Raw genomic sequence first — 19,145 nt, 5'->3', positions numbered from 1 at the left:
GTACTTCTGGTACATCTGTCAACTAAATGGACTAGACGTAGCCCTGCACAGCGGCAGTGTAGCCCTTAACTATTTGATGGTCCAGTTCAAAAAAGATGATGAAGACAGCCTTGAGAGCAGCGTAATCCCGGACCTTGTGCGTCCCTTGCTGCTTATGCGGAAACATTTCAGTGAAACCACCAAATGTATTGCTCCTGTCTGACTCTGCTGCATGGCGGTTGACTTGGCGTACATCTGACCAAAAAGGGGAGCCAGAGAAATATGAATATACCAAAGTTGCTCAGTTTCCAACTTAAGTTACATTAACCAACTTAAAGAGATTCGTAGTATAACTTTCCTTTGGTAGATATGATGTCAAATAGATTGAGGAACTACGTCATTTGCAGCGCTTGCATTGGTTTAGAATATAGGATTCGAAGATCTTCCAACACTGTACTAAAAACATTTCAATAAAATCATGCTCCTTCTTTCTTTCATACTTTGTATCATCATTGTGGAGTAATATGTTTTGATGGAGTGATGTGTTTTGATGGGTACCTTGAAGTGTTTGCTGCATCATGGCTATAGCGCAGCATGTAAAGTTACAGAAAAGCCAGAAGTCCATTGAAGTCAGCTCTTCTCCGTTTTGAAGGTGTTTCCGAAGAACTGATGAGCATTCTCCCTGCCCCAAAGCATAATATCTGGGCCACGTAAGAATTCTAGATGTTTCCTATAAAATTGAAGATTGCACTGTGTGTTTATACATCAGAGTAGTTGTGTTCAATACCCATAGGTTGGAATGGACCGAACTTAAATGTAGGCCCCATAGAAGTTTTTCACATGCTTTGATTTCAGAAGCACCAGGAACTGTCACCTATTCTGTGATGCTTTAAGTTACTCTTGTGGAGACGAAGTAAAAAAAAATTCTTTTTGGCCACACCCTGCGTGTAGCATGTGGGATCTTAGTTCCCCGACCAGGGATCACAACCGCGCCCCCTGCAGTGGAAGTGCAGGGTCTTAACCACTGGACCGCCAGGGACGTCCTGGACAAAGTAAACTTCTAATTATGGTTCTCCCAGGAAAGCGCAGCTTTAAAGTGTGGGTAATGCTGAGAGCGACAACAGTTTGTCTTAAAAAGTCCCAGTGAAATATAAAGAACTAAAACCAAGTCCGCTGGAGAAGATCACAGTTTTAAGACAAAACAGGATAAAATGTAATAGAAGGGAGGAAGAAAATGGAGAGATGGAAACACCAAAATCACTTCACCAGCGTTACAGTTTCACCTCATTAATCCTGTCACACACACCTCCTCGGAAGTGTTTGATTTCATATGGCGGGTCCTATCCAACCCACCAGCTGACCTAGTGGCTGGACAGGCTAAGCCTCCAAGGGGAAGATGCAACACTAAGAGGTTCAGAGGGTCGAATGAGGCTGGGGAGGTGAGAAAGGGCTTTGTGAAGGGACTGCTGTTACCGATGGTACTTCACGGCAGAATTTTCCAGAACCACTGGCTGTACTCCAGCATGGACTGAAGCAGGACAGCACAGGGTGTCTGGTACTTATGTTAGAGTGAGGATAGCCAATGAAGATGGAACTCGGGCTGAAACGTACTGCCTTATCCTTTGTGTACATTGCATGCAGAAGTTGACAGAGTCGCTCCTTTTCACTGCAGATCTTCACCTAATTGGTTTATCTCCTGCACCCCGGGAACACAGCCCTCCACCTTTTCCCTTGCTTTCCAAGTCCACATTCTGGATTGGTTTGATCTACTGTCACCTCTGAGCTCTTGTTTTCTCTCCTGAAAGAGCGTGATGCTCGGAAACAGACTCCACCACTTACTAGAGTTAAGACAACGACAACAACAAAACCGCTTTGAGCTAGTTGCTTACCCCCTCTGTGCCTCAGTTTCCTTGTATGTGAAATGGGATAATAGTACCTCTCTCAGAGGATGTGATGAGTAAATGAGATGATATCTGTAAAGAGCTTAGAACCGATTGTTGTGTACATTAACCTCAGTTTTTAGAACAGGCATCTTATTTCTTCCCTTTGAAAGAATCTAAGTATGAAGAAGCAAGATTTTCGTGCACTTTCTAGATGCTAATCCATGTGCCTGTGAGCTAGTCACAAACACGATCCACTCACGCAGGGGTAAATTGTCCTGGCACGTGACCATCTCCACCAAGGGTAGCATTTGGTGATGACAAATGGTTGCATGTTGAAGACACTTTGCTGGGCTGTAGAAATGACAGGAATGGATGACGTGTGGTAATGGAGATGGTGACCAATTGAGGCTGTTTACAGCAACCTGATTCCATTCACTATCCCAACATTAAAAAAAAGCAGTGCCCAATGTAAACAGTAGTTTTCACTGTTCTAACGGCTAAGTCCTGTGGTCAGAAGAAAACCCAGCTGAACTCATTCTGCAAGAGCAATAGAAAGAGACTGGCAAAGCAAAAAATGTAATGCAGTGGAAAGCGCCCTAAATTGGGACTGTGGCGATCTAGGGTCTGGTTCCTGATATGCTACCAGCAAGCTGTGTGACCTGGGGAAAATGTCTGTACCACTCTGAGTCTGAGCATCGTTGTGAAAAAGAGGGGGTAGATGACTGCTAAATTCCCCAGCAGTTTTAACAGGCCATGCATGACCTCTATGCTAGATATAGTTGGACTACTACTAACTGAAGGCTGTGGTCCTAATGTGGCAAAGATGGTTCCTTCTCCATCAGGTGAACAACTTGTTTGGGCTTGCAGGGGGCTTTCTCAGTGCTACCTCTGGAAGTCTTGCATCCCAGGAAAGCCTGCAGTCCTGGGCACACCAGGGTGCTCGGTCACTCTAATTCTCTTTCTTCTAATGTGGATAGTTCTGGATCCCCAGCACCACCTTGGCTAAGGAATCTCACAAGCGTGGCTCTGATCTTGTGCCAGTTGCAACACAAAGGAAGCTATATGACAAGCCCAACAATGTGCCAACGACCTGTGGCGTCACAGTTTTAAAAAAATCCATCGTCAATTAACTGTAGACGCCGAAGGCTGTAGTCACAGATAAAAGAGGGAAAAGGGGGGACACCTTTAGGAAACGCATTCAAGACCTGGCTTGACTGCCAGTCCTCGAGCAGAGCTGCCTTTAAAGCCATAAGTGGTCTTTAGAGACCCCAGGGAACAGTCCAGGCAGAAGGCAGAGTGCCCTAAATATTTGCTGATGGACGTCACCCTTCTGTGCTTTGAGGGACTCTTACGTCTGTGAGCACTTGACCTTCTGTGTCTGAGGATGCATGATTCTCTGATTTTCCCTATGCAGAGAGTGTTAAGTCTACTATCTTCTTGCCTCGAAGCTAAGACTGAACATGAGTTACAGAAAAATTGTGAGGACCTAGACCGAACTTGTGTCAAATCATCAGAGGGATTCTTTGGAGGCACATTTTAGTGTATGTTTGCTAGAGAATGAACTCCGGAAGTGCCACTGACAGTATGCTCGTCTAAAGAACCAAGGAAGGACCCGAAATTTCCTGAAGCCTCAGAATATCCTGTTTTTAGGACCAGGGCTGCAGAGCAGCCTCCTAAAGTATTGAAAGGGACAGACCCCTCTCGGCAGTAACTGTGCGTTCATTTCCCCACTGACGGCTTTCATAGCCTTCAAAGAGCAACACTTCAATGAAGACACAATTCATGAACAGTGTCCTATGAATAAAAGGGCTCCCCTGGTGGCACAGTGGTTAAGAATCCGCCTGCCAATGCAGGGGACACAAGTTCGAGCCCTGGTCCGGGAAGATCCCACATGCCGTGGAGCAACTAAGCCCGTGCGCCACAACTACTGAGCCTGCGCTCTAGAGCCTGTGAGCCACAGCTACTGAGCCCACGTGCCACAACTACTGAAGCCCACGTGCCTAGAGCCCGTGCTCCGCAACAAGAGAAGTCACCACAGTGAGAAGCCTGCGTACCGTAGTGGAGTGGCCCACGCTCGACGCAACTAAAGAAAGCCTACGTGCAGTAACGAAGACCCAACGCAGCCAAAAATAAATAAATAAATAAATTTTTAAAAGATTAAAAAAAATAAAAGAGCACATGGAGGAACCCAGTTGGCACAAGAAGGCTGGTTTTTGATGAGTCAGTAATTTCTTACTGACTTGCACTGGTGCAACCGTAAATGCAGTCTTGAGCCTTGTCATTTGGAGGTGTTTTGTTTTATGTGTGCAAGTTATAGGAGCTATAATTCATCTGAGAAATAGCTCTTGCTCCTCTGCCTTTTGACTCTTATGAACATTTTGGTTCAGACAGATGTCAAATGGAAGATTTGTATCTGTAGTCTTCTGGGCTGCCTTAATGATTTCTTCCACGGGCAAAGTGAAGGAGGGGGTCTCACACTCACTCACCCATTCGTTCTTGATGGAGCAGTTAGGAGCAGACCGTTGTGTTAGGATGGGGCTCTGAGGTAAATAGCAGATAAATGAAATACGTGACCAAGGCTTACATGTATTAAGCCACTAGAGTTTACATGGATTGTTCTATACCCAAGCATGTGATGTAGGCAACACGGGAGGATGATCGCCCTTCCCTTGCAGACATGATCATTCATTCGGAGCAAGGGCAACAGTGCAGGGTTTTTGTTGTTTGTTTTTTGGGGTTTTTTAAAGTATTTTTGTTGGTGTATTTCTCTTTCGGTATTGCAAAAAAAAAAATCTACAGTCAGCATCATTTATGTCAAGTCTACCAAGACAGTCACACTCAGCATTAAAATGTAAATAGAACAAAGGAGCGCTTGTTTAAAAGGTGCATGACTACATCTATTCCAGCTTAAAAGCCTGTTTAAGATACTCTATTGATTTCATAGCCATTTCTGGTGTGCTTCCGCTGTTAATCATTTTTTTCCTATGATTATTAGCTTCTTAAGTGTATTACATATTTTCCTCAGAGCCAATTTTATCTTCAATAAACGTTTCAAAGTCCCTGACGGAAGCATTTCAGAATGGACTTGGGGGAGGGAAGCTGGATGAAGGAAGGGGCAGCAGCCTTCCTCTGGGGTCAGAGACGTCCCCTCAGGGAGGGGAATTGCACATATTTATTTATCATTTATTAAAAATTTTTATTGGATTATAGTTGATTTACAATGTTGTGTTAGTTTCAGGTGTACAGCAAAGTGACTCAGTTATACAAATACACTGATCCACTCTTTTTGATTCTTTTCCCATATAGGCCATTACAGAGTACTGAGAAGAGTTCCCTGTGCTATACATTAGGTCCTTATTAATTATTTTATATGTAATAGTGTGTATATCAGGATAATTTATTTCAGGGTTTCTCAAGCTCAGCACTATTGGCATTTTGCACTAGATAGTTCTTTGTCATGGGGCCAAGACACACACATTTGTGACAACCCAAAAAATGTCTCCAGATACTGCCAAATATTCCCGGGGGCAAAAATCGCCCCCGGTTGAGAACCACTGATTTATTTTAACCAGGACCTTCTTCCTTAATCCTCTTCCTGACGTTCAGGTCAGAATTCCAGAGGAGATCCATCCTGGCCCCTGGCCCCTGGTCCACTCTCAAGTAGAAAAGCATTTTAGAACGAAGTGGATAAGACAATGGCAATCATGAGTCACTTTAAAAACGTAAACACCAGTGTTTGCTACGACATGAAATTTTACACCAAAATAACTGCATTATCCTTTTGATGCAGGGCTTCAAACACCGATCCCTACGTCTGCCATGAATTGGGGTGAGATCCCTACTGCACAGCCGGGGAACCGTTGCTAAGGCGGAACACGCTTTTTAAAAAACACAGCAAAGAAGTATGTGCAGCATATTATCATCTGTGTGAAATAAAAAGGGGGATATATGTTTGAAAAGCATAATTCTGACTTTGGGAAGAATAGAGGTCCCTCAAGAAGGAAATGGGAGACATCACCCTATATATAAAAGATAGGGTTGGGATGGGAAAAGACAATGCCACACAAGTTTGTGGAATCTATTATTCTTTCGGCTTGTTAGCTATCAAACTGAGTTGTTCTGGTCAAAAAAAGAAATATGCCTGACACGAAAGCCACTTATTTTATGATCCATCCATATGCCTGACACGTTTTTGTTTGAACCAAGAAACTGATTAAGGTAATCTTTAAAGAGGTGACTGAATTTTAGTCTGACTTCAACGGTGACATCCAGAGAGCAGAGATTCCCGTGCGCCTTGCAGGTGGTGGGTATCCTGGCCCTTCCGTGATTGAACTCTCATAAGATGGCCAGAGTCTAACGTGGTCAAACCGTAGAGCAACTCACCTGTCTTGTCAAATGTCGTGGAATTGATAAGATTTCGGAGTTAGATGGAACATTTGAGACTCATTTTACAGATGAGGAAACTAAGGCCCAAAGAGACAAAGTGACCGGCTCAGTTAAGGTCACACTGTTCCTTAGAAGAAACGCTGTGGCTGGTAAACGGGCCTCTTGTTTCTGCTGCTGGAGGTGTTTCCTGTAGCCCAGGTGTTTCCTCCAACATTCTGATCAGTATCTCAGGAGGGTGAAGGAGTTTATCATTAAGCCTCAGGGCAGTGAGAGAAAGCACAAAATATGGTGCGGTAACTTCCATCAACCTGGAATGCTTGCTTCTGCAGATGTGGTTGTTCGCTTTCCTTCTTCCAAAAAAAGGTCTTTCGTTGCACTCACGGCATTTGCCTGGTCCTTTTTCGTAGTCATGCTAACACGGGGAGATTTAAAATAACAACCCTGGGTCATGGGTGTTTTTAAGGTGACGGTAATTTTGTAGGGCAGTGGTTCTCAAAGTGTGGTCCTGGACTAGTGGCATTGCCAGGGAACTTAGGAGAAATGCAAATTCTCGGGCCCCACCCCAGACCTATTGAATCAGAAACTCTGGGTGTGGGGGTGTGGCAGGCACGGGGTTTGATACACTAAAGTTTGAGAACTACACTGTAAGGCTAAGTCCTCTAGTTTAGTAGTTGGTAAACTTGGTTGCATATGGGGCCACCTAAGGAGCTTTTTAAAATATTGCTGAAAATGAAATTAATTTAAAAAAATGTATAACTGTGTGGTGATGGATGTTAACTAGACTTACAGTGGTGATCATTTGGCAATATATACAAGTGTTGAATCATTATGTTGTACACCTGAAACTAATAATTCTATATGTCAATTACACCTCAGTTAAAGAAAATGAAATTGATGCCTGGGCCTTGCCCCCAGAGATTCTGACTTAATTGGCCTGCGGAGCATCCAGGTATCAGGATTATTAAAGACCCTCGATGACTTGATACTACTGTGCAGCTAAGCTTGAACCATCGCGTAGGGGACGATCCTCTCCTTCTTCAAGAAGATGGTTCTGACTCTAGTAAGTTACAATCAATTTAATTACACTTAATTGTAATTCTTGTACTCAGCTGAAAACTTATGCCTACTCTGCAGACATTTGGAGAGAATAGCAGCTTTCAGTTTATCTGAAGATTCAAATGTACCTAGATTAGAAATGTCTGCTATTTGTTTTCACTTACCCCAAAACTGCGATTGCCAGGCACTTAGTAGCTTGGAATATTTGAGTTGTTTCTAATGCTTTGGTTTTATGGATAGAAAAAGACAATGTTTATTTTCTAGAAACACAAAGTATAAGATTCCATTGGTGAAAATAGAGTTATTACCAAAAAAATGTTAAAATTAACAGTACTTAATCATCTGTAATAATGGGTTCAACACACACTCCTTAATATCTAAGGAAGTTCCAATGATTTTATTAATATGGGAATCTCCTTTAAAAAAGTGTTTTTAGGAGGGAAGCTTGAACCAAGAGAAAAGTAATAGAAGCAGTTTTATTTAACACCGTATTTTTCAGCACCATTGGTCAGTTAAACAACAGCAACAAAAAGCAGTTAAATCAAGGAGTCTATTTTTTTTTTATTGAAGTGTAGTTGATTTACAATGTTGTGTTAGTTTCTGGTGTACAGCAAAATGGTTCAGTTTTATAGATGTGTGTGTATATATATATATATATTCTTTTTCAGATTCTTTTCTATTATAGTTTATTACAAGATATTTATTACAGTTCCCTCTGCTATACAGTAGGACCTTGGTTATCTATTTTATATATAGTAGTGTGTATCTGTTAAACCCAAACTCCTAATTTATCCCTCCCCCCACTTCCCCTTTGGTAACTATAAGTTTGTTTTCTATGTCTGTGACTCCGTTGCCGTTTCTTGTTTTGTTTTGTTTTTGTTTTTGTTTTGCGGTACGCGGGTCTCTCACTGTTGTGGCCTCTCCCGTTGCGGAGCACAGGCTCCGGACGCGCAGGCTCAGCGGCCATGGCTCACGCACCCAGCCGCCCCACGGCATGTGGGATCTTCCCGGACCGGGGCACGAACCCGTGTCCCCCGCATCGGCAGGTGGACTCTCAACTGCACCACCAGGGAAGCCCCCCCGTTTCTGTTTTGTAAGTTCATTTGTATCATTTTTTTAGATTCCACATATAGTTGATGTCATATGATATTTGTCTTTCTCTGACTTACTTCACTTAGTGTGATAATCTCTAGATCCATCCTTGTTGCTGCAAATGACATTATTTCATTCTTTTATTTATGGCTGGGTAGTATTCCGCTGTACATATGCACCACATCTTCCTTATCCATTCATCTGTTGATGGGCATTTAGGCTGCTTCCATGTCTTGGCTATTGTGAGTAGTGCTGCAATGAGCATAGGGGTGCATGCATCTTTTCAAAGTATGGTTTTCTTCAGATACATGCCCAGGAGTGGGATTGCTGGATCATATGGTAGTTCTATTGTTAGTTTTTTAAGGAACCTCCATGCTGTTTTGCATAGTGGCTGCACCAATTTACATTCCCACCAACAGTGTAGGAGGGTTCCCTTCTCTCCACACCCAGGGACTCTTATTAAAAAAGGATCTGTATGTGACTTAAATATTGTATTTTAACTTGAATTATATAAATGGACTTATTTGGGGAGACAGTTCTCCACGGGTCTCTTGCAGTTCTGTACATCTCATGAGCAGAGGCATTGAGAGCCTTGGTTCTGGATAATCTTTTCAAGGATGTTTATATAGCAAGCAGAAGATAGTAGATAGTTTTGTAAGACAGAGATAGCGTCCCTTTCTGGGGCAGGTGGCAGGTTTGATTGCTGTCTGGTCTAATAATAACAGTGCCTCCCTCTGGGCAAAATTCAGTGAGCTTTGCTTGCAACCCATTACAAATGTTTGGGTTCTCTAAACTCGGGGTTCCTCAGCTGTGATGCAAACCCACTTCATGCATAGCATCCACCCAGAGCCACTCCGTGGCATTGGGGGGACAAAGGGAACAGGTACCTGCTGTGCCACGAGTGCTAAAGTCCTTTGTCCCCGACCCAGGAGTCTCTTGTATTCTATCAGCATCCAGGAACCTGTGGCAGATGAACTTGTTAGCTGGCAAGGATGGTACTATCTCAAACCTTTCACAGTGCCTGACAGTTATTCTCACCAATTGTTTTTAGGTAGGGCCAAGACCCCTTGAGGATGGGTCCAGGATTACCTGTCTTCCACAAACCGTATCTGGAATACATTAGCAATTATTTATCTTTTTTTAAAAACTTTTTTTAATTTGCTTGTAAAGAATCTATCTTTTTTTTTTAACATCTTTATTGGGGTATAATTGCTTTACAATGGTGTGTTAGTTTCTGCTTTATAACAAAGTGAATCAACACCATACACAAAAATAAGCTCAAAATGGATTAAAGACCTAAATGTAAGGCCAGAAACTATCAAACTCTTAGAGGAAAACATAGGCAGAACGCTCTATGACATAAATCACAGCAAGATCCTTTTTGACCCACCTCCTAGAGAAACGGAAATAAAAACAAAAATAAACTAATGGGACCTAATGAAACTTCAAAGCTTTTGCACAGCAAAGGAAACCATAAACAAGACCAAAAGACAACCCTCAGAATGGGAGAAAATATTTGCAAACGAAGCAAATGACAAAGGATTAATTTCCAAAATTTGCAAGCAGCTCATGCAGCTCAATAACAAAAAAACAACCCAATCCAAAAATGGGCAGAAGACCTAAATAGACATTTTTTAAAATTTTAATTGGAGTGAGAACTTAAAAACATATGCACAGCAATCTGAGTACAGACTCTCCAGATATTTTCCCCTTTTTATTTATCTCACATCTAACTTGATAGCTTATTTTTATTTATTTATTTATTTTTGGCTCTGTTGGGTCTTGTTTTTGTATCCATTCAGCGAGGTTATGTCTTTTGGTTGGAGCATTTAATCCATTCACGTCTGAAGTAATTATCGATATGTATGTTCCTGTTACCATTTTCTTAAGTGTTTTGGGTTTGTTTTTGTAGGTCCTTTTCTTCTCTTGTGTTTCCCACTTAGAGAAGGTCCTTTAGCATTTGTTGTAGAGCTGGTTTGGTGGTGCTGAATTCTCTTAGCTTTTGCTTGTCTGTAAAGCTTTTGATTTCTCCGTCGAATCTGAATGAGATCCTTGCCGAGTAGAGTAATCTTGGTTGTAGGTTCTTCCCTTTCATCACTTTAAGTATATCATGCCAGTCACTTCTGGCTTGTAGAGTTTCTGCTGAGAAACCAGCTGTTAACCTTATGGGAGTTCCCTTGTATGTTATTTGTCGTTTTTCCCTTGCTGCTTTCAATAATTTTTCTTTGTCTTTAATTTTTGCCAATTTGATTACTATGTGTCTTGGCGTGTTTCTCCTTGGGTTTATCCTGTCTGGGACTCTCTGCACTTCCTGGATTTGGGTGGCTATTTCCTTTCCCATGTTAGGGAAGTTTTCGACTGTGGTCTCTTCAAATATTTTCTCAGGTCCTTTCTCTCTCTCTTCTCCTTCTGGGACCCCTATAATGCAAATGTTGTTGTGTTTAATGTTGTCCCAAAGGTCTCTTAGGCTGTCTTCATTTCTTTTCATTCTTTTTTGTTTATTCTGTTCCGCAGCAGTGAATTCCACCGTTCTGTCTTCCAGGTCACTTATCCGTTCTTCTGCCTCAGTTATTCTACTATTGATTCCTTCTAGTGTATTTTTCATTTCAGTTATTGTACTGTTCATCTCTGTTTGTTCTTTAATTCTTCTAGGTCTTTTTGAAACAGTTCTGGCATCTTCTCGATCTTTGCCCCCATTCTTTTTCCGAGGTCCTGGATCATCTTCACTATCATTATTCTGAATTCTTTTTCTGGAAGGTTGCTTATCTCCATTTCATTTAGTTGTTTTTCTGGGGTTTTATCTTGTTCCTTCATCTGGTATATAGCCCTCTGCCTTTTCATCTTGTCTGTCTTTCTGTGAATGCGGTTTTTGTTCCACAGGCTGCAGGATTGTAGTTCTTCTTCTGCTGTCTGCCCGCTCTCATTCAGTATTGTAATACATGACTTTTAGAGGCTGCATAGTATTCTAAAGTAAAATGTTTTGAATCCAGTATCCTTCAAAGAATCTGAAACAGCAGTTTTTGCCTTAAATACATATCCCTTTACCTTTCTCTTGTATATATCACAAGTGGTAGACCATCACTTTGGTGGTTCTGAATGAACCATGCTTCCCAATATTCATGTTCTTCTGGAGTGCCTTTCCTTATTGACTCTGGGCTTGGCCAGTAAGTAGGACATTAGCAAGGATGATGCAAAATGAGGCTTAGTAGTGCTTGCACACTGGGGCTTATCTATATTGAAATGCTCACTCTTAGGATCTAATCACCATGAAAAGAAGCCCGCTCTAGCCACATGGAAAGAAAAAGAGCAAGAAGTCACAGCCTCCCCACCAACCCCACTGCGGCACCAGACAGGCGAACAAAGCCATCTGACTGCAGTCTCGTGGAAGACCCCAAACGCGACAAACAGAACAGCCCAGCAGAGCCCCGGCCAAATGACAGAATGGTGAACAAATATAGCGGTTGCTGTTTTAAGCCGATACATTTTGGAGTGGTTTGTTACACAGCAATAAATCATTGAAACATGATAGCTTTTAATATGAACAGTTACATCAAATACAGAAAATAAGTTCAAAAAGGACTTTTTGTTATTATCTGGTTGAATTGCTGAGGTCCTGGCTGATTAGATGACTTTCAGAAAGAACATTGACAGTGGAGTCAAAACATGAATTGCAACCCGGTTTTGCATATTAGATATATGACTTCTTGAAGTATCAGCTTCCTCGGGGGCAAACCAGGTTTTAACAATAGCTACCTCGGGACTTCCCTGGTGGCGCGGTGGTTAATAATCCGCCTGCCATTGCAGGGGACGCAGGTTCGATCCCTGGTCCAGGAAGATCCCACATGCCACGGAGTAACTAAGCCTGTGCACCACAACTACTGAGCCTGCGCTCTAGAGCCTGCGAGCCACAGCTACTGAGCCCACGTGCCACAACTACTGAAGCCCGCGCGCCAAGAGCCCGTGCTCCGCCACAAGAGAAGCCACCACAATGAGAAGCTCGCGCACCAGTGAAGAGTAGCCCCTGCTCGCCACAACTGGAGAAAGCCCGCGTGCAGCAGTGAAGACCCAATGCAGAAATAAATAAATAAATAGGTAGATAAATAAATAAAAACAATAGACACCTCACAGGTGTTTTATTCTTAGGCTCTGAGAGTGATGGTGCTTCTAACTCAATGGCGTGATAAACATGAAGGAATGTACGGGTGTGAGGTCACATTTTTATCACAAAGCCATGTCTCTCATATCCCAAGCAAGTGTTCTTGCCACTATACCTCAGTACTAATGAATCCACGTATGAGTCTACGAAAACCAAATGGCAAGAGGGATTATCTGTAATGCCCACCTGGCAAAACTGCTTCTGATTTTCCAAGGCAAGAGGCAGAGCTGCTTAGCGACCATTACCTCCATAAATAACCTTTTCTCTTTTTAACTAAATCATCCACTCCATTATTTGCATCAGGGCCTTTTTTCAAAGCATTTGACCCTTTGGACTCCTCTGGTACACTCTAATATTTATGTGGGACCAGCCCTCAACACGAAAGAAGGTTTTTTTTTTATATGAATTTGCATATCCTGTCAAGGACTTTTTCAGAACACTTTCATTTCAAGGTAAAATGAAACTTACAGGACTAAGCAGAGAAATGCTTCACGTTTCAGTTTAAAGGAGGGGGGTAATAAAGATGTTAAAAAAATAAAATAAAAATTTTTTTAAATTTTTTAAAAAGGAGGGGGGAATGAAGCAAAAGACAAGGTTATGACGCTGGGGCTTTACAATGCTAAAAATATACTATATACGAAGGAGCTATGGAAGCTGTGTTCTATTTCTACGTGTCCTTTACAAAGAGCAGGCTCATGGTATCTGCAAATTTCTTTTTTTATTATTAGTTTTTATTGGAGCTTTATTAGTTTTATCGTTGCTTTACAATGTTGTGTTAGTTTGAAAATTTCTAGTAAAGATTTTTATTTGAAAAGCGTTCATGGTTGTATCTAACTGAAAGGGTTAACATTTTAGCCTTGTTATAAAAATAGTATGATGCTTGTCATTAAAGTTCTCTCTCCTTTTCCTCAAGCCAACCCTGACTTTCAGCATGCAAGAGTGGGAACAGCCAACAGAAATTGGGGAAGCACTGGGGTCCTGTTTGCATTCGCATGCTCGCCCAAATAGAGAAACGTTAAGATGTTATACTTCCCCATGCTGGGAACACAGCATTAACTGGACTAGAGCAATTTATTTAAGGGCTTTATTTAGGTTCCCAACAGCTTTAGGAGAGTATGTATGATGCTAAGTTTCCATTCAACCCCTTTGATGTCTATGTCAGAGTCAGATGGCAGCAATGGGGCTCAAACCTGGGGTTTCTGTACCCAGCTGTATACTTGTTCACCCACCACTCTGGATGCCACTTAAGCCTGGACTTCCTTTTAATTTCAGAAACTTAATCTTAGGAGTCCTTCAATGTTTAATTCCACCAAGGGCCCTTTCAATCTTCTTTATTTCCATCTAAAAGGAAAAAAGAAATGCGGTGAGACTTAGAAAACCTAGTATGAGGTAACCCAGCCAATGAGAGGCCTGTCCTCACAAGATGAATAGAAGCACTCTATCCTCCTCATCCAGTCATTTCTGTTGAGCTAACTAACCCGGGGGGGGCCTGGGCCCACGACGTCACCCAGATGCGGGTAGCTCACGGGGGCCACGACTAGCTCTTCTTCTCAAAACTGACCTAAGTGATCAAATTATTCTTATTTTCATGATCACTTTCATTTTTATCATCATGAAAAATGATTTTTAAATACCAACTCTGAACGAGATGCTGGGGACAATGCATCCTTAATTCAAGGGGTCTGCAATATCATTGGGGACCTAGTAGATAGAATCAAAGATAAATAACAGTACAAGAAAGCATAGCAGTATCATATTCCCTCGGGATCTTACCATATAAAACCTGGATGTGCCTTTACTGGTCACACACCCTCATCCCTCACTTTATAGATGAGTAAGCAGATTTATTTTTATGTAGTCAAATTTTTTGATGTTTTCTTTCAGACTCTGGGGTCGTTGCTGTTGGTCTTCGTTTGTTGTTGTTGTCATACTTAGAATGACTTTCCCACTTCAAGATTATAAAAATATTTATCTGGGTTTCTTCCAGTACTTTTAATGTTCGATGTCTTACATTTAAATTTTTGAGCCATATGAAATTAATTTTGATGTAAGAAACAAGGTAAGACTACAGCTTAATTTTTTTCTAAGCTTTAAGCCAGTTGCCCAACTTTATCTTAATAATTCCTTTTGCCATTGATGTGAATTTAATGTCCCATATGCGCTTTTTTAAAAAATTAATTTATTTTTATTTTTGGCTGTGTTGGGTCTTTGTCGCTGCGCGCAGGCTGTCTCTCTAGTTGCGGCGAGCAGGGGCTACTCTTGGTTGCGGTGTGCGGGCTTCTCATTGCGGTGGCTTCTCTTCTTGTGGAGCACGGGCTCTAGGCGTGTGGGCTTCAGTAGTTGTGGCACGTGGGCTCAGTAGTTGTGGCGCATGGGCCCTAGGTGCTCGGGCTTCAGTAGTTGTGGCTCCCAAGCTCTAGAGTGCAGGCTCAGTAGTTGCGGCGCATGGGCTTAGTTGATCCGCGGCATGTGGGATCTTCTCGGACCGGGGCTCGAACCCATGTCCCCTGCATTGGCAGGCAGATTCTTAACCACTGCACCACCAGGGAAGTCCCTCCCATGTGTGCTTTTACTTAACTTTCCTATCTCCTCCTTTTCACTGATGTACTGGCACTATGCCATTGTAGGCAATGCAGCGTTTATGATGCGTTTATAGATCGAGAAGAGGAATCCTCCCTTTGTTACTTTTTCATTCAGAAGTTACCTGACTATTCTTACCAGGGGTCTTAACCCAGTCAGATCCAATACCTCATTTTTATGAGAGATATCTGGTCATGTACCCTTTACTATCCAGAGGAGATGACATTTATGGATAACATAACCCTAATCTTTGTGATAAATGAAAAATGCCCAGCTGTGGCCTCTAGCCCTAATAACCATCTATTTCTCTTCATCTAGTTACATCTTCTTTGCATCTTCCAGGGTCCTGAGAGAAAACAAGTGGCACACTCAGAGTCAGAAATTGATGAGTTTAGCAAAGTGACTATTCATAACAGTGTGGACAGGATTTAGGGAAATCCCCAACAATGGTGTGGCGTTTCACGGGTTGAGTCTTCACAGTCACAGGCTTCAAGTGGCAAGGCGAAGGAATAATTAGTGGAATTCAGGAAGAGTGGCCACGAGGGGGGAGCATCACCTGACCAGAGCATCATTGCAGGGTGGCAGCCATCCCACAGCATTGGAGAGGGAGGGAGCCCAGGGGTAAATACTCTGACCTTTTCCCCATTGGGCAAACCCATCCAGAAATCTGCCAGCTAGTGATGAAGTTTGTACAGCTCAGCCTCTCGGGACACAGAGCCGGGTGGGAAGGCATGGAGCGTGGATTTGAGGGGCAAATGCATAGCAAGCAGCCTGCTAGGTAAGGCATCGTTGTCCCCTGCCCGTCTATCACCTGCTTTGTTCGCAAGTGTTTCATGTCAGTTTTCTTCCCAAGTATTTCATATTTTTGTTGCTGTTTTGCGTGGAATCTCTCCTATTATCCATCTGGATTAGTTATTGTTTATATGTGAGAAAGCTATTGATTTTTACATATTGATTGCGTGGCAAAGTGGTTTGCTAAGAGGGCATTTGATTTTTGCTTGTGTGACTATCACTTACATGGTATGTGACCTGGGGAAAGTCCAGTATCTTTTCTGCATTAATTCCATTATTTGTTTAAAAAAAAAAGGATAATAAGATATTTACTTCTTTTTTTAGTATTTAATGAGATCATACATATCAGGCAGTTAAAACAGTGTCTGGTTCATAATAAACTCTCAATAAAGATGACTTATTATTGTATCTAATAGTTTTTCGGCTGATCTGGGGCACTATTGACTTTTCAATTCAGTAGATTAACCCTGATGGCTGTCAGCTGTTTTTCTTGTGACACACTTGGCAGTTTTCAAATTCTCTCCAGGGCGACTAGGCGGACTAAAGACCTTTAAACATAACTACTGATATTTTGACTCTACCTCCAAAAGGCACCAATAATCAGTTCAAAAGGGAGCGATTCTCCCGGGAACCCCACTTTGAGAAGCAGGTTTTACATGACCCTGGATTGCGAGTGCAGCTGCCCTCGTTTCATTGAAGTGAGGGAAACAACTGGAAGCTCTGCCACTGCTTAGAAACCAGAGTCCCGTTCAGCTGGGCCTAAGACAGAATGAGGGAAATTTAGGCGTGTCTCTAAGATACTTGTAGAACAGTGGTCCTCAATCTGGGGCACTTTTGCGCCCCGGGGGATATTTTGCAATGTCTGGAGATATCTGTGATTGTCAAGGGGCAGTGCTACTGGCGTCTAGCGGGTTCAAGTCAGGGATGCTGCTAAACATCTTACGATGCCACAAAGAATTATCTCACCAAAAATGGCAGTAGTGCTGAGATGGAGAAACTCCTAGAAAAAAGGAGATCGATCAACCAGGTTGCTTGGATTTAGACATGACATTGCCCCGATTGTGGTGGTAGAAATAAGAGGAAGCTGCTGCTTCTGCGGACCTCACGTCTGAGATAGCTTAAATACTCACGCTCCTCCCCCCAACCCCTAACGTTGTCTTTGCACTTGGAAGCTCCACGGCTGGCAGCCTGGAGTCTCTGTGACTCTAGGTTTCCTGCAGCCTATCTCTTCACTTCAGAAGACTCCAGACCTCGAATCACTCCATGCAGCCGAGAAAGGTATTTTCAACACTGGGACAAACTCAGATCATTTAAATAACTAGATCTATGAGCCATTCTCAGAGAGAGGGGAGGGGAGGAGAGGGAACCCAAATCACATGCAAAAGAAAAATTTCTTTTAGAATCTAATGAGTTTTTGTAGTCTCAAATGTCATATCTTCGAAGATAAAGTAGATTTTTTAATAATGTTAGAAATGGTTTTCTGGAGTGCGTCTCTAGTCTAGATAACTTTCAGGAAGTAAATGCTATTAATAGGTGTTTTCGGCAGCATGTCTTAGAGCCATGTTCCCAGCACGCTTTGAAGCTTCAGTACTTTGCTGTCTCTGAAATGTAAAGTTTGGTGTTTTCTCTTTACCTTAGTTGATGCTATTGGGTCCATCTCAGGCTGATCTTGACACCTCTCATGCTCTGCTCTCTTCAACCAGACCTCTCTGTTTCATTTTGGAAGAAGACTAGAAATGGTAAGGACAGCTAAGAGATCCCTAAAAAGTGTTATCTGTCATTTTTTTGTGGGAAGAACTGAAACCGGCCGGCAAGAGAGATGTTTAAGTATCTGTACTTCGGTTATTTGCTGAGGAAAACCTCTTCCATGATCTCTCACAATCAAGATTAATCATGGGGGTATTTTGTAATTTCAGATTAATCAATACTTGCTCTGTGCAACTTCCGACAGGAGTTACTGCATCCCACCCTGAGGAAGAGTGGATGTTTGAATTGGGGAAATAGCTTCTATGGGTCTAACTTTTTTCACCTCACCTTTTCAGCTTTAAAACTGTAGAAATCACTGAAGTTCCTTTCTGCTTTATCTAGCGTTTGGTGGCGTCTGAACGAGTATGTGTGTGTGGCAGCAGGGGCAGACGGGCAGGAGTAGGAATACAGGAGCCTGGGCTCGCGTACGGTCACAGAAAAGCAGAAGCAGACCGGACGTAAAGCAGTCGGGGAAATGGGACCTTAGTACAGGATTGGGCTCAGTTCCACATACAGCAGAGACACGTGGGGATTTATAGGCCAGGAACAGAGTGAGGGTCAGTGGTTGGAAAATTACTAAGAGGAAACATCAGGGTTAGGGGGCGCTCTGGCTGGACCGACCTGACGGGGTTCTTGCTGAAAGCAGGCCAGGGAGATGGGATATCATCACCTGGGGGATGGTAGGGATGAGAGACTTGATCAGATAGCAGGGATGATCAGATAGCGTGGTCAGGGATTCTGGCTAAACTGACCTAACAGGATTCTTGCTAAAACTGGCCACATGGACACAAAAGCCCCCAAATCAAGGCCTAGTGACTTAGAGAAGGCTGACTAAAGTTTAGTCGAGGAGAGAGTCTGTCAGTGCTGGCTCTCCCAGTCACTAGCTGGGGGACCTTGGGCGTATCACCTCAGCCCTCTGAAGCTCAACTTTTTTTGGCTATAAAATGAGCATTGCTGTACCTCTCCAGTTGCCTTGCAGGGCCGTTGCAGGGGCTCAGATAACAAAATATATGTTCAAATCCTTTGCAAGTGCTGTGTGTTATTAGGTATGCCTAAAGTTCTTCACAAAAAGACATCAGTGGCCTTTTCTTGAAATTATTTTGTCACCCCAATTAGACACAATGGAGTGCCTGCACCAGGAACCCACTCTGACTTCTAGATCTGAATGTTGGCGCCTGGGCTCATTTCGTGTCTAAGGTCTAATGAAGAGTTAACCACAGGGCACTATGTTACAAAAGAAGCAACCGCTTAAAGTTTCATTTCCTAGAAACGCAGATGTCTATTTTTATGCCAACCCATGCCCGCATCTGCCTTTGCCCCTTGAGGGATGGCATGGTAGGGTTGATCGTGATAAACAGAGCTCACATTTATTGACCACTTACTGCAAACTGAGCATCATGCTAAGGGCTGGATGTCTCTGTGTCGATTTCACCCTCCAAGCAGCCTTGTGAGGCACAGAGGAGGGAGCTGGGGCT

General features: G+C 42.7%; 3 protein-coding genes across 6 annotated transcripts in view; all 3 read left to right on the top strand.

Annotated features, from left to right (window-relative positions):
- PRPS2 (phosphoribosyl pyrophosphate synthetase 2) overlaps nt 1-7,197 on the top strand; it is a 34,607-nt gene extending 27,410 nt beyond the window's left edge. Inside the window, exons 8-9 of one of the 2 annotated variants that reach the window (XR_003796335.1) lie at nt 5,653-5,764; nt 7,125-7,197. The gene's annotated coding sequence lies outside the window, so the exon portion shown is untranslated. Of the gene's footprint in view, nt 1-5,652; nt 5,978-7,124 lie in introns of those variants that run through there. The other variant, XM_029240266.1, reaches the window with a different exon arrangement.
- TLR7 (toll like receptor 7) overlaps nt 7,163-19,145 on the top strand; it is a 30,613-nt gene continuing 18,630 nt past the window's right edge. The window contains exons 1-2 of one of the 3 annotated variants that reach the window (XM_029240260.1): nt 17,053-17,202; nt 17,563-17,663. In XM_029240260.1, the coding sequence (XP_029096093.1) occupies nt 17,661-17,663 (3 nt within the window). In that variant the 5' untranslated portion in view covers nt 17,053-17,202; nt 17,563-17,660. Of the gene's footprint in view, nt 7,309-17,052; nt 17,203-17,562; nt 17,664-19,145 lie in introns of those variants that run through there. The other 2 variants (XM_029240258.1, XM_029240259.1) reach the window with 2 other exon arrangements.
- Nucleotides 17,118-19,145, top strand: part of TLR8 (toll like receptor 8) — a 61,598-nt gene continuing 59,570 nt past the window's right edge. Inside the window, exon 1 of the mRNA XM_029240263.1 lies at nt 17,118-17,202. The gene's annotated coding sequence lies outside the window, so the exon portion shown is untranslated. The remainder of the gene's footprint in view (nt 17,203-19,145) is intronic.

This window comes from Monodon monoceros, unplaced genomic scaffold, assembly GCF_005190385.1.
Source record: "Monodon monoceros isolate NGI ecotype Baffin Bay Population unplaced genomic scaffold, NGI_Narwhal_1 Super_Scaffold_22, whole genome shotgun sequence".
Lineage (NCBI taxonomy): Eukaryota > Metazoa > Chordata > Mammalia > Artiodactyla > Monodontidae > Monodon > Monodon monoceros.
The sequence above is the reverse complement of the archived record's forward strand: the minus strand, read 5'-3'. Positions and strand labels throughout refer to the sequence as shown.